Below are 21,045 nucleotides of genomic sequence, written 5' to 3' on the forward strand. Positions count from 1 at the left end.
TGTGGCCATGCTCTTCCAGGAAATCATTCTTCCCCTCGGTAACCTTCCTCCTGTGCTCCCTCGTGGTGCTGGTAGTAGCTTGGTTTGTTCTCCCACTTGTACTTAGCCATCAGCTCAAACAGCAGCACCTCCAGCATCCCGTTGCTTCCACTAGCCAGATCGCTCATCATCTCCTCATCCAAGTAGATGTTCAACCGGCTAAAAACCTTCCGGTTAAGCGTCTGCCAGTTGTCTAGCTTGTTGCGGGTGGCGTAACATTTCGTATAGTTGTGCAGATCGACCAGCTTCGGGTAGAGATGCTTCAGGATTTCCGCTACCAGGACTACACAAGCAATGGCTGATTAAAGTAAAGTCGCCGAACAACCCCAGGAGTACCACCCCTATACCTCCATCCGTAAGGTCCCGGTTAATGTTCTTAATGTCCTTCGAGAGATTGAACTGTTTCACCCACTGGTACACATCGATCAGCTCTTGTGTTGATAGCTGTATCGATTTCCTTCTGGACGGCATTTTGAAGCGTTTTTTTTTGCAAAATGGTGTAATTTTTTTCTGTGTACACAATTTGATGCCGTCTCGACGGTAGACTAAACAGAGTATGACCTACTACGATGAGTGTGTTGATTAGGTGGAACAGTCTATTCGAACAGGAGCGCCCCCTGGTGTGTGACGTCACAGACCTTGAGTCAGGCTAATTAGATTCATCAAAACAAACGGCATTATGAAATAGAATAGCAGATAGAAGACGTGCGAACCGATTTATTCAAAGCTTCATCTCAAGCTACGTCATACCTCATTCATGCCGCTAACCTTTTCTCTAGTAAGGCTTAATTAAGATGCAAAATAAAATAAAAACATCCGACAACACGTATTCAAAAACAAGAAACCAGGTAGTTGCTACTAAACATCGCGGCGCCCAAAAACGTGATTCAGTTCTTTAATGATGTTGTGTGGTGTGGATTTCCCCTGGAAGCGTCCCCGGCGTCCAACGGCCGTTACGTTGTATATCAATGCGTTGAAACCGGTTTCATCTCGCTTGAGGAAAGAAGGTTACTGCGATTAAGCGACCGTTGTTGCCGTTCGCAACGCTTTAATTTGTAACCGACAGTCGCACTGGCCGGTTCGATTCGAGAGTGTAGAAGCGATGGCGCCGTCTTCAAGCACACGTTGCTTTTGGGCATTAACGTTGGTGATGCTGATTAGCAGAACAGGTGAGAATAGTTTTAGATAGAAAAGGTTTACCTTTATATAACGATTTTTGATACGGTTTAAAGCACACGGATCACTGCTGCCTGTAAACTCTGGAGTAGACAAGACTCTGGATGAAATCTTCATGCCCAACGAACGGGAATCAATCGATGGTAAAGTCTTTACTTTGTCTATTAGCGTGCCCATATGACATTGAAACACTCTTCACTCGTCTAGACTGTCATCTGCGGTACTACAAATTCGGCATGGGACCACTTCCGCTGCCTGCCTTCGGAAGGCCAGCCTACCTGCGAGAGTTTGCCCATATGGCGGCGGTCGGTTGGACGGGGGAGAATGGCAAGATTGACTGGAACTGTGGTGGCTCATTGATCTGGGAGAACTACGTCCTAACGGCGGCTCATTGTACCGCAGACGATAAGTATGTTGATTACTGCTCCACATCACCACAGAAACAACAACGAGCAGGAAACATGTTTCATTCACACCTTAACGCTGTCCATTTGTCCTTAGTAACGCCGCTCCCGATGTGGTTCGCCTTGGTGATATCAACTTGGACGACGACTCGGACGACAAGTATGCGCAGCAGCTGAAGATTGTCGAAATTATACGCCACCCGGAGCACCGGTTTAGCTCGCGCTATCACGATTTGGCACTGTTACGTCTGGAGAGGAACGTTACGTAAGTATAGTATCTGCTCACCAAAGGCATTTCGGCATTTAAGCTAATAATTATTCCAGCCTGCACGACACGGTGGCTCCTGGGTGTCTGTGGAACGATGAAGAGATTCCCTTCCCCTCGATGGAAGCTACCGGCTGGGGATCAACCGGCTTCGGTAAGTTGTACCACCGCTGGTGGTCGTACCGCGCAAACTGTTATCTCTAATCGGATTAACCTCCCGCGGCCCCCAGGTCAAGCGAAAACTCCAATACTGCTCAAGGTGTCGCTCAGCCTTGTCCCAAAGTCCACCTGCGATCAGCAATACCGGAAGGGTGATCGGGGTTTGAGGCAGGGCTTGCAGGACTATCAACTCTGCGCAGGGGACATCAAAATGGACACCTGTCCGGTAGGTGATCCGGGCTGGGAATTAGGGAGGGCTTAAAGCACACATTAGTAACCATGGGTTGATTTTGTAGGGAGATTCTGGTGGTCCGCTGCAGATGAAGCTGCTTGCCAATGCGAAAATGACACCGTTCATTATTGCCGTCACATCGTTCGGCAGCGTTTGCGGACAGTCGACGCCCGGGGTGTACATGAAGGTGTCGCCCTACATTCCCTGGATACGTTCGGAGCTGGCAAAGCGGGGAGAGCTGATAAGGGGTAAGATCACTCCGAAAAGCTTGGATCCGCACTCATTCCTTGTTTAAACTCTTTCTAGAGTGGAGCTTTAAGCCGTATGCTTGCGCATTACGGTACGTACACCTGCGAGAGTACGAGGATGACGTAGTGATGGGCAAAAGTGATACGTTTGAGTCACTCGATTCTACCAAGGCACACATGAACATCATCTCATCGGTACAGACGGTCAAACTCCACTACCCACCGGGTACAAACGGACCGGACAACTGTTACGGTGTAATCATCGATGAGGACACCGTTGTAACGCTTGCCCACTGTGCCGCTGTCCAAAGGTAGTTTGCCATTTTGTTTGGAGCAATCAGGAAAAAGTTATGATATTTGTTCTTGCGTTCCAGAATGACTGCATCTCATATAGCCGATCAGAACGGCACGCGAAACGAGGTGGTTAAGGTGCACCGCCATCCCCAGTACAGACCGAACTCGTACGACAACAATATTGCTCTGCTGAAGCTAAAGAATCGGTACGAGTTTTCGCGTGACTTCGTTCCTGCGTGCATCTGGAGCGAGTTCAAGCTACCCGATCCAAGGTTTTACGTCACCGGGCAGGGTCGGATGGATTTGAACAAATTCAGCTACGGTGACTCACCTATTACCGAGTTCGGTGAGTACCTTGTATGACTTGCCATGTCTTAGATATTCAATTATTAAGCTGCTCTACATCCATCCTTCCACCCTCTAGAACCACAGATCGTTCAACTAGCCCCTAGGGCAGACCTTCAACTGTCCAACTGTTCCTTCCCGGACGAATACCAAAAAGGGCTAGCCAATGGGCTCACCCAAGAGCATCTGTGCTTCGGCAACAAACCGTTCCTGGTGCCGGAATCCTGCCAGATGCAAATCGGTGCCCCACTGTGGCGTCGCGTTTGGCGCATGGAGCGTCACTTTGAGCACATCTACGCGCTGAACCTGTTCGGCAAGGATTGTGGCTTTGGACGGTCGGCGGTTGCGACCCGGTTGGGCCACCATCACGAGTGGATGCGTTCGGTCCTGCTGCCAAACTACAAAGAGCGGGACGATTCGGTACTGTTCATCAACAGTGACCTGTACCAGTACGATCACTGTAAGGCGCCCGATGGCAGCGAAGGACTTTGTACGCCGGTGCAACGCTGCCCGAAGATTGCGTACGATGCGCAGGTAAAGCGTAACGTACGGCTCTGCAGGGATGGTTCGCTCGTCTGCTGCCCGTACGAGTACGTGCGCAATGAAACGCGCCCGAGTGCGGGCGCACGTGAGTTGGATGAGTGCGAGACCCGATACAGAGCGTTCCACAGCGAGTATCAGCGGTGGCCGCAGGATAGGATCGGTACTTACTATCACATGGTAAATATTGGAGTTGCAAACCTCTTACCTCTTAGCAAAGAAAGATTTTAAATGCATTTTAATCGTTTGCGTGGGGGTGGCCAGGTTTACGTTGGATGGGAAAAAGGACGGCAAACGGAATGGAACTGTCCCGGTACGCTGGTCAGCCGCAGCCTGGTGGTACTGTCCGCCTACTGTCTGTCCGGTTCCGGCACACTGCCAACGGTGGTGAACGTTGGCGCAGGGAATCCGAACGACACCTGGAACAATCCTGTGATCGCACGCATCCGCGAGGTCATCATTCATCCGAACTATAACGCCACCTCGCTGCTGAATGATATTGGGCTGGTGCGGTTGGACAAGGAGATCGTACCAACGGCAATGAAGTATCCGATTTGCCTGTATCAGAATGAAACACACACACCGTTCCTGCTTTACCGGATGGTAATAGGTAAGCGACGAACCTTTGAGGCTCTCGTTTTCAGGGTGGATGATCAATGACTCATTCAATCTGCATCATTTTACACAGATAATGGTGAATCACAGCTCGTGTCAAGCTATCCCAAGTACAACAGCGACTGCAAGGAGTATCTGGGAGTGCACGGTGTCCGCCAGCTGTCCTCCGCCGAGCTGTGCGTGGACGTCGACTCGGACGATCCTCGCTCGCTGACGGGTGATCCGCTCGTCTGGTACAAACGACGGGCGGCGGACAACTCCTCCACCCAGTACTTGGTCGGGCTAATAAGCTACGGCAACTCGCAGCAGCAGCTGTTTGTGCATACGCGCATCTCAGCGTACGTCGGCTGGATCAAAAGTGTGGCCTAAAAATAGATGTGACAAAGCGTGCGTTAGAGTCCAATCGACAATCGTCTAACAATGTTGCATCATCTTTGGAGTTGTAACAGCCGATCGTTCAACAAAAAACCTCTGCTCAGGCTCTAAACTCTTCATCATGGTATGGTATTATTAAATTAACTTTGTATTAATTTAAGTAATACGTGTGCGGGAGGTGATCGTCACAACGCTTCCGATTTTTAGACTTTAGAAATCTTAAGTCATGAGTCATGAGTTCGGAACTTTATGCCGAACTAAAACTCAAGACCAAACGAACATGAACATGCGAGCAACGGAGAGCATATGTAGAACCATCTTCTACGAATACATAGAAATCAAGAAAGAATATAAGAACACTTCATTGCTACGAAAATCAACAAGTTCAGTTCCGTGTCCACGATCGACATTATTTGAAGGTTCCGCTTCGCAGTTTTGTTCGCGTTTACGGGTTGCTTATCAGGAAAAGGCAAGCTTTCTTTCTATTTTATGGCTTCTTCTCTATTCTACGTGAGGGTGAGATTGTTCTACGAGCTGTAGAACATACATCAGAGTAGAAATCATAACTCTCTACCCCCTCCTTAACCGAAAGTCAGCTGAAAGTGGAACCTATTGAGTAAATTAAACGCGATAAGAGAGCGTTCCGTGCTAGCATCGCACCCATTCTTGCGCCACATAACCGATCGATAGTTTAGCTGCTGGTCTGGAGGCAGCGACAGAGTCGAACCATGTGGCTGCGAATCACTTTTGCCGGCTGTTTGTTCCTGCTCGGCGGACTGCTGTCCAGTGCCGATGGGTACCGGATACTGTTTCTTGCCCCCTTTCCCGGTCCGAGCCATTGGCTCATGCTGAAACACTTTATACGCGAGCTGACCGATCGGCAGCACGAGGTAACGTGCATTACGAGCTTCCCGTACGGTGAACCGCTGCCGAACTACGATGAAGTACTGATCGATCCACCGTACCCGATAAGGGAGACATGTAAGTAAGGTACGTGAAAGAAATGGGCAGAAAAATAATGCCCAAATGGCATTTTCTTTCTCTTCTCCCCCCCTCATACAGTCCCAGTGGAGGGTTTGTTCGACGCAAGCCAAACGTCGGACTTTGACAAGCTGAACATGTACTGGGACCTTGGCCTCAACACCAGCGAGTACGGGCTGGAGTCGGCGAACGTGCGCCAGTTCATTGCGCGTACCGATCTCACGTTCGATCTCGTCGTCGCCGAGCAGTTTTTCCAAGAAAGTTGGCTCATGTTTGCGAACAAGTACAGTGCACCGATCGTGACCATCAGCACGTACGGCTATTCGGACTTTTTCGACCAGATCATGGGCCTGCGGACACCGTGGTCGTTCGTGCCGCACATGGTACTGTCCTACACCGACAGCATGAGCATCGACGAGCGGGCGTACAACTTTGCGCTCTCGCTGTACGATCGCTTTTGGCGCTACTGGTGGTACCTTGGGTGTCAAGACAGGATAGCGTGGAGTGCGTTTGGCATCAACTTCCTTGGGACGCGCGTATCCGACCTGGAACAGTCCATCTCGGTTATACTGGTCAACAGCCATCCGGTGTTGAGCAACCCGCGGCCCACCATGCGCGGACTGGTGGACATCGGCGGTGCGCACATCCGCCCGCCGGCACCACTACCCCACGAGCTGGCCGAGTTTATGGATGGGGCGCGCCACGGCGTCATTTACTTTTCGCTCGGTGCGTACATGCAAAGTGCGCTGATGCCGGTGGCCAAGCGTACCGCGATACTGCGCGCGTTCGGTGCGCTCGAGCAGCGGGTGGTGTGGAAGTTCGAGGACGATCGTATACCGCCCGAGGACATACCGCCGAACGTGATGGTACGCCGGTGGGCACCGCAGAACGATATTTTGGCCCACCCGAACACGGTACTGTTCATCTCGCACGGTGGCCAGTTTGGCACGTTCGAGGCGATGCATCACGGCGTCCCGGTACTCTTTGTGCCGTTCTTTGGCGATCAGCACCGCAACGCGGACCGTGCCGTTAGGGAGGGCATGGCGCAGAAGATGAGCTTTGAGAACATTAGCGAGCATACGTTCGGGCCGATGGTAAGGCGTATGGTTGAGCGGGAAAGCTATCGGGCGAGGGCGAAGGAAATAGCGCACCTCTTCAGGGACCGGCTGGTGGAACCGATGGAGGAGGCACTGTACTGGATTGAGTACGTGGCGCGGCACAAGGGTGCACCGAGGTTAAAATCGAAAGCGATACACTTAAGCTGGTATGAGTACTATTCGCTCGATCTTGTGCTCTGGCCGGTGCTGCTTATACTATTCTTGCGCTGGATGTACAAGACACCAAACTCCACGCGTAAATTGTACTATAAACTGCGAAGCATTATTCGGTTCCCGCACACACTGCACTATAAGTATCATGCCTTTCTCCGGTACTGCCGTCAAGTGACCGAAAACCTGCTCTGGATCAAGCAAGCACCCAACCAGCGGAATCGCCGTCGAGTGTACTATCGCCAAGATTAAATTGAATACACTCCGCGCATAATCGTTCTCGATAACTGTACTCTCTCTCTCTCTTTAGTGTGTTTCTTTTGCTACAAATAAAGGTAAAAATCTAAACCAGCTCTAGTACCAGTACGTTTTGTGCGGTACGCGCGTCTCCTCGATGCCCTGCCGCTCCATAATGTCCATCTCGAAGGTGCGCAGGGCGGGCTGGAACGAGATCTCCTTCACCACGTCCGCCGGTGTGTCCTTCTCCCGCTCGATGTACGTGCCCTTCGTCTTGTAGTCGTGCGTTTCCTCGTTCGCCTTCGGTATCGGAATGATGCGCCCCGTTCTGGTCGACACCCGCACCTTCTCGCCGTCCTCCGTGTAGCGCCACTCGATCGCCGTCGCCTGCAGATCGGACGGATCGACCAGCTGCACCTGGCTGGTGACGAGCAGCGGGCTCTCCGATTTGATCATAATGCCGGGGTACTCCTTCTCGTCCGCCACCTTGCGCAGATGGCAGTTGAGCCCGCTGACGATCACCCAGTTCCGCTCCTGGATCACCTGGCTGACGATGCCCTGCTTGCCCTTGTCTTTGCCGACCAGCACCTCGACCCGGTCGCCCCGGTAGAAGCTCCAGTTGGCGATCGGTTCGATGAACACCTTCTTCCGGATCGTGCCCGGCATGTTCTGCTGCCGGAACTGGCCCGTCCAGGGGCGGTTCGTGGTGAAGCGGAACTTTCGCCGCTCGACCGTACGGGGCAGGTACTGTGGTTTGCCTCGGGGCGTTTTCCAGTACACCTGGCAAGTGAATTGGTAATGAGTGGTTGCTGTTCCGTAGTGATGGATCGGACCGGCCGAACGCGGTCTACACACACACTTACCTGTTCCATCGAACGCTTCACGTACGAGTCGGGAAAGTTGGAGAACTTTTTCGACATATCACCCACCTTCTGGAGGAACGTTGTTAATCGCATTTTGGTGCTTTTTATCTTTATTTCGCCAAAAGTTAACAAATTATTTGCTTTTGTTCTCGAACTCGCTCCAGTCGGTGGAAAATGTTGTTATGAAATCGCAGGCCGACGGCAGCACATTGTTATGACAGCTCGCACGCAGCGCACACGTTCCTGAAGGGATGCAGGCTGACAGCAGCTGTCAAAAGCGCACCAGCAGCAAAAAAAAGAAAAACAGCCAAAACACACGCAAAGTGAAATGACTCGTCGTCGGTCGTCGGACAAACGTTCTTTCGTTATTATTATTTAACCCGCTGCCGAGCACAGATACTTCTCCGGTTTCTTCCCGCGGGACCTTCACCGGAGCGGCATGAAGCGATCGGGTGTGTGCTGTTGAGTGCGCGAAGTTGAGAGTGTCCGAGTGTTGTTTTCATCCCTCGTCTAAAGAAACCTTCTCCTCCTCCACGTAAAACACGGACAACAGCATCCTTTCCTCCCGTGTGTGCTTTTGCTGTTTTGCGCATTTACACCGTATCTTCCGCGATCGAATCTCACGTTTCGTTTCTAATCGTGTGCAGCCGATCAAACACAACCACAGCCGCGTTTTCATAATCTTTCCGGTATTGCACAGCGTGAAGCTGGGTGGATATCTTAGCCTCATTATGGACAACAATATCGAAGGGGAGGAGGTGGAGTTCCGCAAACACGCCAAGTATTTTATACGATTTCTACACACACTGCCGGGTCGGTTGGCGTCGCACGATTCCACTCGGTAAGGAAGGCTCGAATGTCGTTAAGCACTCTTTCTTGTTATTACTAATCAACTTCCCTCCCGTTTCACAGAGTAACCATAGCCTTCTTTGCTGTCAGCGGGCTGGACGTGCTGGACTCGCTGCACATGCTGACCGACACCTTCCAGCAGGACATTTGCAACTGGATCTACAAGCTGCAGGTGGTGCCGAAACCGGGCGAACGGGGGTACGGTGGCATCCAGGGGTCCAGCACGTTCGATGTGATCGGTACGCCCGACTCCTGCGGGCTGCAGCTCTACCGGTGGGGCCATCTCGCCATCACGTACACGGGTATTGCCGTGCTGGTGGCGCTCGGGGACGATTTGTCGCGCCTCAATCGGCGGGCCATCATCGAGGGTGTGGCTGCGGTGCAGCGGGAAGACGGTAGCTTCAGTGCGACGATCGAGGGCAGCGAACAGGATATGCGGTTCGTGTACTGTGCGGCGGCGATCTGTGCCATGCTGAACGATTGGGGCCGTGTCGATCGCAAAAAGATGGCCGACTACATACTCAAAAGCATCGTACGCATTAGAAAGAGGGGCACTTTTCATTCGATTTTATGCTAAATTTCCTTTTTTTGTTTCTTCCAGCGCTACGATTACGGCATTAGCCAGCACTACGAGATGGAATCGCACGGCGGCACCACGTTTTGTGCGATCGCGGCCCTGGAGCTGAGCGGCCAGCTGCACCTCCTTTCGGCCGACACGCGGGACAAGATCATCCGGTGGCTGGTGTTTCGCCAGCAGGACGGGTTCCAGGGCCGGCCGAACAAACCGGTCGACACGTGCTACTCGTTCTGGATAGCGGCCACGCTCAAGATACTGCACGCGTTCGAGCTGACCAGCTTCCAGGCCAACCGGGACTACGTGCTGTCGACGCAGGACCCGACGGTCGGCGGGTTTTCCAAGTGGCCCCAGGCCTACACCGACCCGTTCCACTCGTACTTTGGGCTGTGCGGGCTGAGCTTCCTGAACGAGCCGGGCCTGCAGGAGGTGATGCCGAGCTTAAACATATCGATGCGTGCCTACCGACGGTTGCAGGAGCTGCAGCGCAACTGGACGCTGCTGGAGGAGGGACTGGCCGCCGGCAATGGGGAGGTTACCGTGCACATAGAGTAGGAGGAGCAGCGGTAGTGGAACGGGCGCACTCAGAGATCGACACACACACAAAAGGGGAACATAGAGCGCACAGAGAGAGCTGTTTGTTAAAATTTGTTTTGTTTTTTGGGGATAGTTTTCGTTGTTTTAGATGCAATTTTTAAAAGAAAATAATAGAAAAAAAAATGGGATAGAGATATTTATTTTTCGCGCTTTTTGCTACCATTAGGCATTAGGTTTAGGATAACATCATCAACATATTCCATCGGTGCCGAACACATTTGCCCAAGCGTCGCCAAAACGCTCATAAAATTCAGTAGATAAGTTATTTGCTTTTATCAAAAGACACACAATTTTATGCCTCACCATCAGTCCGTTGCGATCAGTTTGCGAGAGTTAGGCGAGCGAAATGGGAACATAACCTCAACCCCCAAAAAGGCACAACTACTACTATTTAAGTTAATAATAATAATACTTCCGCTTCGAACACCGTTTCGAATGAACTAATAGAGAGAGATTGTGTATGTGGTGTGTAGAAACACTGCGGGATTTGGGGATACATAAAACGAATCAAACAAACAGTAGAGAACAGTAGTGATTAAGGCAGATAGTGCTGTAAGGAAAAAGGGGAAGAAAAATAAAAGCGAAATATTTTAGTGACACAAACCGACTTTTTCTTCGCACCCAGGTCTCCGATCCACCGAACAGGGCCATATAAAACCGCCTTTTGCCTTGGGTACGCGCGCGCGGCTGTAAACACAAGCGCGCTTAGATTGCTCACGTATGCATGCGGTGTTGTAATTTAGTTTGCTCAGCGGCAGCCGGTTAATTGGCCCTTGGATATTTACAAACACGAACACAGCACAAGGGCTCCATTTTTATATTTACAGCCAGCAGCCGGAGACTAACGGCCTCCTCAGAATGAGTGGCTTTTATTGTACGGAGGCGCAATGGAGGCAAACACTTTGGTATGGAAGAAGCGCAGTGTCGCTATGGAAATTACCCTTTTATCATGGACTACTGCTGCTACACCCAACAAACGTTCAATTGGTTGGAGATTATCGGTCACGTAGTGTGAATGTTACCAGACAGCCCCAAAAGAAGTCAGTTTTTAACATTAAAATTTAAAAAAAACTCTGATTTTACAAGATCTTCATTGCTTCCATTATTTATTTCCAATTTTTCTGTATCCATTTCCTCTTCTTTCAATTGGCTGTTTTCGTACAATACAGCTCCCGCACGGGACCTCTTCTCATCTGATCTGTGGTGTTCCAATACATGATGTACCTCTCTCTCTCTCTCTCGCTCCTCTTATTTAGTGATGGCGCGCTTCTTAAATTTAGCTGGCAAAAAAATACTTTTGTGGTAAGAAAATGGCTCACACACACTCTTCTTCCTTGCTATTGTTTTGTTATGATGGCGTGTGGAGGTCGCTCAATTAACGAGAGAGGTCCGTGTATGGTTGGTGGTTTGTAAAAAGGTAAACGACGACGCTCTAAGGCACCTTAACAATTTGTATCGTCCCGTTCTACTCCTTTGCTTATCTCCTCCTGCTTTTCTCACTACACAAAAAAGCTGCAGTTTCTCTTCTACTTTCCATTGCATTTTCTTTTCATTTTCAAACTGTTACTTTTGAAAATATTTGTTAGCTGTTTTTCTTTAGCAAAAGTTATGTTTTCAAAATTGTGTTATCGTTCCTTTTATCCTTTTGCGTTAAAAATGGTTTGCGCGTACCTTTTTTAACGACTTTTGTTTCGTTTTACTACATCGAACTATTTTTGCTTTACCTCTGGCTCTCTACTTAAAACAAAACGGTATATTTTATATAAAAAAGGTTCATACGCGCACGAAGAAGTGAAAAAAACATATAAAAAAATAAGTAAATTTAATATTTAAAAAAAGAACACGAATTGATACGTTGACCAGAATCAAAATGGACGGCCTTCTTTTGCTTTGCTTTTTTACGAGAGGAGAGATATATGGAAATCGAAAATTTCACCATCTCTCCTCTTTCGCAATTTCTTAAGTTGTGAGCTTAAATTTATTCTATTTAAATGAAAACTATTAGCGCGTTAGAGTTCCTTCTACAAAAAACAAAAAAAAAACGATTTTTGTGTCAAGGGGGGAGAAAGACGGAGCTGCTAAAACAGCGAAATTCTTACTTTCATGTTCACAAAAAAGCTTACGATGCTAGTCTTTGTAAAAAAAAGAATTGCTTATTTTGTCCACATTTTCTTAGGGCAGATAGCAAAACTTTTGTTTCTGTTTCTCTACACGGTGTTGTATAAATTGTGATTGATAAAGTTTGGATTATCCTGTTTTTTTCCTATTTCAAAACACAAAAATCTGTGTCCTTTGGATGGCTGCCGGACGGTGATGATGGATGGTGCTGTTGTTAAGTGTGTCTATTAACCCCTAAAATCTAGCTTAAAAAGAAAACGTTTAACTACTCTACTAGCAAAAAAAAACGGACGCAACAAGTATTGATATAAGGAGATTCTCGCTCATTCGATATTCAGTGATTGTTTTTTGCTTGAATGGAATCAATTCCTCTCCCCCGGCGGAAGCGTAGGGAGGAATCCAAAAGTGGGGAAAGGTTTTGTTGTTTGTATATTTACACATTTTGCGCTTCTTCTTCGATCGCGATTTTAATCGTTGAGGAAAATCCACCCATTTGGATTGACTATTCGGTAGTGGCGGGCCACGAGCACGATGCTGGTCAGCAGCATCAGCACGATCGAGCCCGGGAAGCGGACGGCAATGTTGTAGATCGAGCAGTACGGGCACTGCGAGCTGCCGCACACTTCGCAGATGTTCAGCAGGTAGGTTTGCAGCGAATCAAAGATGGTCTCATTGAAGCGTTCTGGAATGAGATAAACGGTTGTTAGATAAAGGGAGATCATTTGCTGTTACCAAGGGGTGCTGTGATCGCTCTTTTACCTGGCGCGTAGTAATCGTACACACGGATCGGTAGGTAGCGTGACATGTTGGCTACCGGCATCCATCGTTCCAGTGTAAAGTTCACGCAAACATAATCGTTATCCAGCTACAAAGAGATAACAATTAATATATATTCTTTCCCTAAGAATAAACGATCAAAACACTTACATAGTCGAAGTAGAAGAGCACCTTTCGCTCCTGGAAGCGAGCCCGCTGGAGATTGCGCACCCGCTGGCTGAGGATGTACGAGTCGAGCTTCTGCTGCTGTATCATGTAGCCGGTCGGTACGGCCACATCCAGTACCGCCATACCCGAGCGGATCGATTCCTGCGTGTTGATCCATCTGGAGGGGGAAAAAACAAAACAATTGTTATTCACACACGTTCGCCTTTTTCTCGCCGCCTACTGCGCGCTCTCTCTTACCGTTGACAGATGACGTAGCTGATGTGCGACTGATTCCTGCCGTGGAAGATCGTCCGCGTGGTCAGATCGAAGGCCGGCACGGGCGGTTGCGTCTGGAACTTGTACGTATCGACCGAGTACTGGACGTGCATCTGAAGGATGGCATAGCCGACACCGGTTGCCTCCACTCGCACCGTACCCCAAGCATTAGGCACCTGTTACAATCATTATGAAAATCATTAATTCTTTAATCATCATCCCCGCCTCCGCCGAATTCTCCACCACTTACATCCAAAAACTGCTGCTGAGCTAAGCTCTTGCGCGTAATGTACAGCTGCTTCGTTTCGCCGGGCAGGGACGTTGCCTCCACCTTGATGGCGAGCTGCGTCACGTTCGAAACGCGATTGCGCGTACTGTACTCGGTCAGCGCCTTCATCGCCATGCCCGTATCCTGACTCGAGGCCCAGCCACCATCGGTCAGGCGCTGGGCGTTCAACCATGCCACGATCGGATCGACGTGTATCTCTTGCCGCGACACGTACGTCAGCAGCGCGTAAGCCGTCGTTTGGATGTTGAGCGAATCGTACTTGTACGGCAGGCGGGGCAGCGAGAAGTAGCGCTGATTTTCCAGCTTGGTCGGTGGCAGTGGCACTTCCTCTTCGCCCCAGTAGTTAAATTCGCCTGTTTTTTTGAGGGAAGAAAGGAAACAGATACTGATGTTATAAACAGGAAAATGTATTGCGCAGTGCTGCAAAACTGTCACTGTCAATGTCATAAAAAATCTGACTAAAACAAAATCCATGTCAGCGTCACGTACTCATTTGTGATAATCAGAGGTGATACTCATAACGATTGGTGTGTCCAATACATGTTCCATGATATTTTTGCGACCAACACTTGGTCAATCAATATGTCATGACTTTTTTTACTGTGATCAGTTCTGCAAAATGTCACTGACATAGTCATGACAAATTCCGGCTGAGACAAAATCATGTCAGCGTCACGAACTCTACAGTGATGATCAGAGGTGAGGCTCAAACAGTTAATGCGACGAGTTGATCACATGCTTGGTGACATTTTGTGCCACCAACTCTTTGCCAGTCACTTGGTCGCGACATTTTGTGTCGATGATCATATCACGATAGTCATGGGAGATATACGGTGCGTGCGAGTGGTTCCATGCAACAAAATGAAAATGTTTTCTCGCTCTACTTAACCCGACAGACAATCAAAGCAGATAGAGCGAGAAAGAATGATCATTTTGTTGTTGCTTGGGACTAAACGCAAAGTATATTCCAAGAATATTGTGATTATCACCCACAGACAATGTCATGACCAAGTGAGTGACCGAGAGTTGGGTGCTAAACAAAATGTCACCAAGCATGTGATTAAGTCCACCAACTGTTTGCGTCTCATCACTGATCATCAGCTCATCATCATCATCATCAGCTTGTCAGAGTATCGCGTTGGACTGAAGCATTCGTCGCGTTTGGCATGACGCACTTTCATTGAGTATCAGCAATGAGCATCACGCTACTACGGATATGTGCATTGTTCATTGTCGTTGGTGATCATCTCGTGATGCTGATGACATTTTGCAGCACTGGTTAGGCGTTACAATGACATGACGGCCTAAAAATCCTTACCAATTGATCGCATCTTTGCGGAAAGCATCGTAAAAGCGGCCTCCGCCTTCGGTGCCTTCGCTATCATCAGTGCGTACGCGACGATTGCTATTTCGTACGTCGAACCGGACTCCTTTATCGTGGCCAAATTGCGCTGCAAGTACTGTAACGCTCTTTGCTGTGATAACGCTACCCTTGCCGCAAGTCTCTGTAGAAATAAATAAATAAATAAATAACCGATCCAAGTAACCACAATAAAAGGATTTTTCATTGCTACTCACCCCAGCTGGCAAGTTAACGGTCGTTAGCGTTATAAGCACGTGCGCCGTTAGCGTTACATTCTTCTCACGCACCACATCGTTGCGCGAAAAGAACGCGGAACTGTTAGCCTTCCGGTCGGGCAGCCACGTTTCCTCCCAGAACGAGCCATCCTCCTTCTGGTGGCGCAACAGCCAATGCATATTCTTCTGTATCATGTACGGATCGATGAAGATAAAGTTCTCGTACTCGTACAACCCGGCCATCTCGCCAAACACCTGCGCACAGTACGCGGTCAGCCAGACGGACGGTGCGGACTGGTTCCAGTCGGCACGGAACAGCGAAAAGCCACCGTCCTCCATCAGGTAGCTCAGCTGCCGCTGGTACAGTATGTTCATAAAGTGGAACGCTTGCTTTTCCGTCCGTTTGTCGCGCAGCGTACTCGCGCGCATGTACTTGATGGTGTAGAAGTTGGCGGCAAAGCTGAACATGTTCTGTTCCGCCGCATCCATCGGCAGCTCCAGCAGCGACGTGGTGTTGATGGGCATGGTGGGAAAGATGGCGCCGACCACATCACCGACCACGGAGATGCGCGCCCGATTCGAACCGAACACATAGTACCGATCGATCTCGTACGGGATGATGGGCGTTTCCGTGACGTTCACGTGCATGAACTGCACCAGATAGGCACGGTTGCGCAGATCGAGCAGGATGGACTGGTGGCGGTACTGTGGCAGCCCGTCCGCCTCCACCGTAATCTTGCGGCTGATCTGATGCGCACCGAGCAGCGTGGAGGCGTGGATCGTTACCTCGATCTCACCCAACCGCGTCGGCACGATCGGCAGATACACGTTGGTCGAGTCCTGCGCGTTCAGGTAGATGTAGAACTGATGCTCGCCGAACGAGGTGCGCGGATTGTACGACCGCACTATACCGTCCTCCTCCACGTGCACGAACTGATAGTCGGGCGAGCTGTGCAGCACCACCGTCGCCTCGATGTCCACCGTCTGGTAGTTGAACACCGCCACCCTTATGCCCACCTGCTCACCCTGATGGCAGGCGGTCGGCATCTCCACATTGATGAAGAACGGCTGAATGCCCACGTACTCGATCGGTTTGCGTATCATGCCGTACCCGCGCGTCCCACTAATCCCGAACGCCGAAACCGACCACAGCGCTGGCACCTGCGGCACATCCAGATTGAAGATGTAACGCCCATGCGGCCCAATGTTCACGTCCTTCCACAGCCAAACGTTCTGATAGTGGCGCAGGATCCGGTTGAACCGGAACTTTCGGAACTCAACCAGCAGTGTCTCGTTGCGCGTGCTACACCCAGCCTCATCCGTCCCGTCCTCACAGTCCATGTACCCATCGCACCGCTTGTCCGTCCGATAGCAGCGCCCATTCAAACACTCACTGTAGTTCAGCGCCGCATCACAAATCGTCGGTCGCATCGGCACCACCCCATCCGTGAACACAACCAGCCCCGCATAATCGAACGTCCTGTTCGCATCGATCCCGAACGTGGACGCCGGATAGTACACCAGCTCATCCGGATCACCGTCGTGCGACATCCACGTCTTCTTGAACGTCCCGTTCGTGTGCTCATCGAACGACAGCATCTTCTGAATGACGTTCGCGTACGTCAGCTCATTGCCCGCCTGCATCGTGTAGAACGCGTTGTCGATCGCGGACAGGCCCACGTACGAGCCCGGTTCCCCGTAGATCGCCACCTCCACCTTCTCGCCCGTCCGCGCCTTCCGGTTGTTAATGAACACCGTAAAATTGTTGCGCGAAATGCCATTCACCGGGAAGGTCAAACTGTCCGTCAGCAGCTTCCCGTACCGCCCGATGTGCCACACCACGATCGTAGCGGCCGGTGCCATCTCCGCGCTCAGCGTGATTGCCATCGTCTTGACGCCGCCCTTCATGTTTTCGTGCCCCGTCACCAGGATGATGCCCTTCGACATCACCAGATAGTTGAAGTCCTTGATGTAGAAGTTGCTCTGCACGTGCAGCGTTATGTACTCGCCCACCTTCGCGTCCGTCGTGCTCGTGTGCACCTTGATGTTGTGGTTGTTGGGCGAAAAGTGGGACAGCAGCAGCAGCTCGGTCGAGGCTCGCTCGCCCGACGGGTCGATGTAGTTCGCGACCAGCCGCATCGATTGGATTTCGTTCAAGAATTCGTTCGTTTGCTTCGTGTTCTCCAGGTTCAGATCGTGCCGGATGTCGAGCTTCAGCTCCCACACGCCCGCCTTCTGCGACATGTGTAGGACGCGGCTGTCGAAGGAATTGCGCCCGCCGGAGGCGCGACTATCGATCGTGCCGGACACCTCCATGCGCCCCGCATTGAACTCATCCAGCGGGAGGGGCGATCCGTCGTGGTACTCCGCGATCAGGTACACGGTAAACGGCATCGATGGTTTAAATACCTAAAAATGAAGGGGAAAAAGCAAATCAGCAAAGATTTCCTCATTAAATCATCAACAAAAATTGCCCGCCCTAACCTGTGGCGAATCTCCTAGGAAAGCGATACGAATCGATGAGTTGTACACGCGCGTCAGCGAGTAGCCTTCCACAATCTCGTTGTAGTACCGCTCGCCAACCCGCGCCGTAAACAGGATCTCCATCCCGGACAGGTTCGGCACCAGCTGGGCCAGCTCGGCCATCGGGAAGCGGAAGTTGTACGTGCCGTTAAAGAAGCGCAGATACGGCAAACTGTCCCGGTACGTGTTGGTCCACGAGTCCCACTGCGAGTCGCTCTCGACCGGCTTCTTGATCCAGAACGGCCACTCTTCGTCAAAGTTCAGATGGCGCTCGATCACGTACGAGTCCTGGAAGTTGTTGGACGAGTAGCGCCCGTCGTACCCCTGCCCAACGCCATCGTATCCGCCCTGATCGCGTCCCCCGATCTGACTGCTAAAGCTGTTCTGCGGGTTGTACTGGTTCAGCAGATCCGGGTTCGTCTTCTGCAGATAATAAGGCACGTTCTGGTTCAGGTTCGTCAGTCGCCCCAAATTGCCAACGCGATTCATCTGATTGATCGCTTCCGGATTGAAGAACCCAATCGGTCGAATCGTTGCCTTCAGCGTCAAATTGCCCTTCACCGGCGTGCCGTTCGTAAAGTTCGCCATAATGCGCCCGTAAATGTACCGATCGGTGTTGAAGAAGAAGGCCGGCATCGTCACATTCACCTCGAACCGCGTCTGGTAGTACTCCTCCACGTTGAACCGGGCCTCCTCGATCTGGCCCTGCGCCTCAATCCTTATCTTCCACTCACCAAACACCGGCTGATCCGACAGCTGGTACTGCAGACTGACCGAGCCCTGGTTCGACTGGCGCGACAGCCACCGCCGCATAATGTGCCCCGCCGGGTCGAGCATGTACACGTTCATCTCCTTGTCGAAGCCCTTCAGCTCGGTCGTGATCGGGATCGCCCGGAACCGCACCGTTTCGCCCTGCATGTACACCGGCTTGTCCGTCTGCACGAAGATCGTCATCGAGCGCTGGGAGAAGATCAGCTTCGTCTCGTTCGCAAACACGTACCCGCCAAAGTTCTTGTCGTACGAGCCCTCCACCCGCAGCTTGTACTCGCCCACCACGCTGGTCGGTGGCACCCGCATCAGCATCGTTTCCGGCACACCGACCGTGATCGGTTTCGTCTCGCTGCTCAGCTCGACGCCATCGCGCGAAATACTCGTGCGCACCGTAAGCGGCAGATGCGATTCCAGCACCGACACCGCCACCTTGTACACCTGCCCCGGGCGTACCATTTTCGACGCAACGATAAAGTACGTAATGCCCTGGGAGAACGAGTTGCCGGCGGCGTAGTCGTTGTTGGAGAACGGATTGCGGTTCGAAGTGCGCGTGCGGAACGGTGGTGTCGTTTGGCGGTTGAAGTAATCGCGCGGTGTCGTCGACTGCAGGACCACATTTCGGTTGTCCTGCCCGAACCGATTGCTGTCGATGCTGTTCGAGTCTTGGTTGTTGCCATTTACAGCATTGTTGCCGTAGTAGTCACGCTGATAGTTCGTGCCGGAAGACTGCGACGGTGGAAGTCCTTGATTGGTGCGTGTGTTCGGATCGTACTGGCTGCTTGGATACTGCGGGTTGTACTGCTGTCGGCCACCAAACGGGTCCTGCGGGTTGTAGCGATTGACATCGTTCGACTGTGGTTGCGATTGTTGCGCTTGCACGAGAAGGTTCGCTTGGGACGCGATGAACAAGCACAGAAGCAGCAGCAGCGGTGTTGTCCTTGCATCCGACCCGCGGGTGGTCGGATGCTTACTAGCCTTCATGGCGTTGGATATGTGTTTTACACAGCCAGATCGTTGTTGTGTTCTAAAAAGAAATAGAGAAATAGAAAATAGGTTAGCAAAGACAGCAGAGAAATGAGTATCGCACGTCGATTATGTGCAACAGATGTCGAAGTGTATATTAAAATGGTCTCTCTTTGACCAGGCCACAGACAGAGAAAACGGGGTTTGTGTTGTAGTCGTTAAAAAGGGGGTGAGATTTACGACAAATCGTGTCCCTCGCAGGGGACAAAAGACTTCACACATCAAAGTAATGCACATCCCTCCTCCTCTAGGTGTTCATCTCTCCACAGTAGGGCTTTGCTTGGAGAGATTATGCCATAAAATTAATATCATTTAAGATCGGTTAATGACAGTCACACATGTTACCTTTTTCTAGTTGAACATGTGATGTGCACACACACACACACAGGTTTCAAAGCTGTGGAACGCCAATAGATGACCAATTGCGAAATAGAAGAGGGAGTGTGGACCTTGCCGGTCAGAGATGTATCATTACATGCTTCTGTTGTGCATCGATATAGGGGGAAGTTGCGGAGGTCAAAAGACATTACGGAGTTTGAAGTTCATTTCAGAAATGGGATTTAGAAGGCGTTAGACAAAACACATGGGACCTGATGCTGTACGATGCAATTCTTGCATGATGATCAATGTTGTTCTTCGAAAAGAACATAAAAGAATAATCATTTGTCATTTTTAATAAATTCCTTATGTGTGTATCTTAACTGTCCTACCACTTCATTAATCATTATCTGATCATTGGACCATCTTCGAGTAAAACATCTTAACCAAAATGTGCACGAAAGATTCTCACGAACCAAAACGAGACCCCCCTTTACAATGATGATTATCATTGAAGAATGTATGCAAATGAAGCTCTGACTAGTAGCTCCTCTCTGGTAAGCTGATTCTCCACTTTAAATGCGGATTTCCCACTAATAAAAACGAACTCTTTCAACTCTTTCTCGTTTGCCGGCTACTAAAAGTGAGTGTGTTTCATGCTGCTGCGGTCGTTGCCACACACTTTGCCTCATTAATCATTGGGCGCGTCCGCGCGAATGAGGCGGCGCACACACAAAAAAATGACTGCCAAGATTGCCAGGCTAAAAGTAACGAGATGATGCTGATGATTCTCTGTCGCATTATCTTCATCGAGTAAAACATAATAAAAGATCGTTTATCATGGCGCCAAACAGGAACCATCCGAGGTTCATATTTGCTCCGGGCCGTGGCATCCTACTGTCTCGGAAGACGGCAACGAGATGAGGATGGAATGGAAGTTTTACACCGATATAAAGAGAGTCATTTCACAAAAAAAAACCACTTGAGTACAGTTCTGATGTAGTTGAAATGGCGTTAAGAAGAGGAGAAGAGGATTCGTGTGTAAATGAACACTTTGATTTAAATAGGGCATTACTTTGAAAACACCACCCGGGAGAACAAACACATTGCAATGATGTCAACCGTATCAAACTGTGCGATCAAAACGGTTAAACTTTAATAGAA

At 50.3% G+C, this 21,045-nt stretch overlaps 6 protein-coding genes across 7 annotated transcripts in view; 3 read left to right on the forward strand and 3 right to left on the reverse strand.

Moving 5' to 3' along the window:
* Positions 1-4: 4 nt before the first annotated feature.
* LOC120957991 (sperm flagellar protein 1-like) lies at positions 5-619 on the reverse strand. The gene is made up of 2 exons (XM_040380491.2): positions 387-619; positions 5-322 (listed from the first exon to the last, which is right to left on the reverse strand). The coding sequence occupies exons 1-2, from the start codon at positions 508-510 to the stop codon at positions 24-26; spliced, it is 423 nt and encodes a 140-aa protein (XP_040236425.1). The 5' UTR covers positions 511-619; the 3' UTR covers positions 5-23.
* A 417-nt stretch (positions 620-1,036) lies between these two features.
* On the forward strand, positions 1,037-4,908 carry LOC120957986 (uncharacterized). The gene is made up of 12 exons (XM_040380485.2): positions 1,037-1,208; positions 1,272-1,358; positions 1,423-1,624; positions 1,717-1,884; positions 1,944-2,038; positions 2,115-2,269; positions 2,340-2,523; positions 2,582-2,834; positions 2,898-3,163; positions 3,242-3,882; positions 3,967-4,312; positions 4,391-4,908. Exons 1-12 carry the CDS (start codon positions 1,142-1,144, stop codon positions 4,684-4,686), a joined length of 2,760 nt encoding a protein of 919 aa, XP_040236419.2. The 5' UTR covers positions 1,037-1,141; the 3' UTR covers positions 4,687-4,908.
* A 428-nt stretch (positions 4,909-5,336) lies between these two features.
* On the forward strand, positions 5,337-7,292 carry LOC120957987 (UDP-glucosyltransferase 2-like). Its single transcript, XM_040380486.2, has 2 exons — positions 5,337-5,673; positions 5,755-7,292. The coding sequence occupies exons 1-2, from the start codon at positions 5,421-5,423 to the stop codon at positions 7,191-7,193; spliced, it is 1,692 nt and encodes a 563-aa protein (XP_040236420.2). The 5' UTR covers positions 5,337-5,420; the 3' UTR covers positions 7,194-7,292.
* Positions 7,219-8,242, reverse strand: LOC120957989 (probable 39S ribosomal protein L24, mitochondrial). The gene is made up of 2 exons (XM_040380489.2): positions 8,042-8,242; positions 7,219-7,958 (listed from the first exon to the last, which is right to left on the reverse strand). The coding sequence occupies exons 1-2, from the start codon at positions 8,132-8,134 to the stop codon at positions 7,296-7,298; spliced, it is 756 nt and encodes a 251-aa protein (XP_040236423.2). The 5' UTR covers positions 8,135-8,242; the 3' UTR covers positions 7,219-7,295.
* A 113-nt stretch (positions 8,243-8,355) lies between these two features.
* Positions 8,356-10,201, forward strand: LOC120957988 (geranylgeranyl transferase type-1 subunit beta). The gene is made up of 3 exons (XM_040380488.2): positions 8,356-8,882; positions 8,954-9,422; positions 9,492-10,201. The coding sequence occupies exons 1-3, from the start codon at positions 8,773-8,775 to the stop codon at positions 10,017-10,019; spliced, it is 1,107 nt and encodes a 368-aa protein (XP_040236422.1). The 5' UTR covers positions 8,356-8,772; the 3' UTR covers positions 10,020-10,201.
* A 1,541-nt stretch (positions 10,202-11,742) lies between these two features.
* LOC120957985 (CD109 antigen) overlaps positions 11,743-21,045 on the reverse strand; it is a 33,927-nt gene continuing 24,624 nt past the window's right edge. For both annotated transcript variants that reach the window (XM_040380484.2, XM_049608235.1), the window contains 8 exons: positions 17,731-19,564; positions 15,247-17,655; positions 14,987-15,173; positions 13,630-14,021; positions 13,362-13,555; positions 13,107-13,281; positions 12,939-13,044; positions 11,743-12,861 (listed from right to left, as the gene is read on the reverse strand). In XM_040380484.2, the coding sequence (XP_040236418.2) occupies positions 12,647-12,861; positions 12,939-13,044; positions 13,107-13,281; positions 13,362-13,555; positions 13,630-14,021; positions 14,987-15,173; positions 15,247-17,655; positions 17,731-19,521 (5,469 nt within the window). In that variant the 5' untranslated portion in view covers positions 19,522-19,564 and the 3' untranslated portion in view covers positions 11,743-12,646. The remainder of the gene's footprint in view (positions 12,862-12,938; positions 13,045-13,106; positions 13,282-13,361; positions 13,556-13,629; positions 14,022-14,986; positions 15,174-15,246; positions 17,656-17,730; positions 19,565-21,045) is intronic.

Source organism: Anopheles coluzzii, chromosome 3, assembly GCF_943734685.1.
Source record: "Anopheles coluzzii chromosome 3, AcolN3, whole genome shotgun sequence".
NCBI classification, from domain to species: Eukaryota; Metazoa; Arthropoda; class Insecta; order Diptera; family Culicidae; genus Anopheles; species Anopheles coluzzii.

What these genes read in the sequence shown, in the direction of transcription:
- LOC120957986 (XM_040380485.2), top strand. Translation starts at nt 1,142, where the DNA reads ATGGCGCCGTCTTCAAGCACACGTTGCTTTTGGGCATTAACGTTGGTG. An exon ending in CGAACGGGAATCAATCGATG is followed by an intron (nt 1,359 to 1,422) that starts GTAAAGTCTTTA and finishes TCACTCGTCTAG; the next exon opens with ACTGTCATCTGCGGTACTAC. An exon ending in CATTGTACCGCAGACGATAA is followed by an intron (nt 1,625 to 1,716) that starts GTATGTTGATTA and finishes ATTTGTCCTTAG; the next exon opens with TAACGCCGCTCCCGATGTGG.
- LOC120957989 (XM_040380489.2), bottom strand. Translation starts at nt 8,134, where the DNA reads ATGCGATTAACAACGTTCCTCCAGAAGGTGGGTGATATGTCGAAAAAG. An exon ending in TGAAGCGTTCGATGGAACAG is followed by an intron (nt 7,959 to 8,041) that starts GTAAGTGTGTGT and finishes TTCACTTGCCAG; the next exon opens with GTGTACTGGAAAACGCCCCG.
- LOC120957988 (XM_040380488.2), top strand. Translation starts at nt 8,773, where the DNA reads ATGGACAACAATATCGAAGGGGAGGAGGTGGAGTTCCGCAAACACGCC. An exon ending in GCGTCGCACGATTCCACTCG is followed by an intron (nt 8,883 to 8,953) that starts GTAAGGAAGGCT and finishes CCCGTTTCACAG; the next exon opens with AGTAACCATAGCCTTCTTTG. An exon ending in ACTACATACTCAAAAGCATC is followed by an intron (nt 9,423 to 9,491) that starts GTACGCATTAGA and finishes TGTTTCTTCCAG; the next exon opens with CGCTACGATTACGGCATTAG.
- LOC120957987 (XM_040380486.2), top strand. Translation starts at nt 5,421, where the DNA reads ATGTGGCTGCGAATCACTTTTGCCGGCTGTTTGTTCCTGCTCGGCGGA. An exon ending in GTACCCGATAAGGGAGACAT is followed by an intron (nt 5,674 to 5,754) that starts GTAAGTAAGGTA and finishes CCCCTCATACAG; the next exon opens with TCCCAGTGGAGGGTTTGTTC.
- LOC120957991 (XM_040380491.2), bottom strand. Translation starts at nt 510, where the DNA reads ATGCCGTCCAGAAGGAAATCGATACAGCTATCAACACAAGAGCTGATC. An exon ending in CCGGGACCTTACGGATGGAG is followed by an intron (nt 323 to 386) that starts GTATAGGGGTGG and finishes TTGCTTGTGTAG; the next exon opens with TCCTGGTAGCGGAAATCCTG.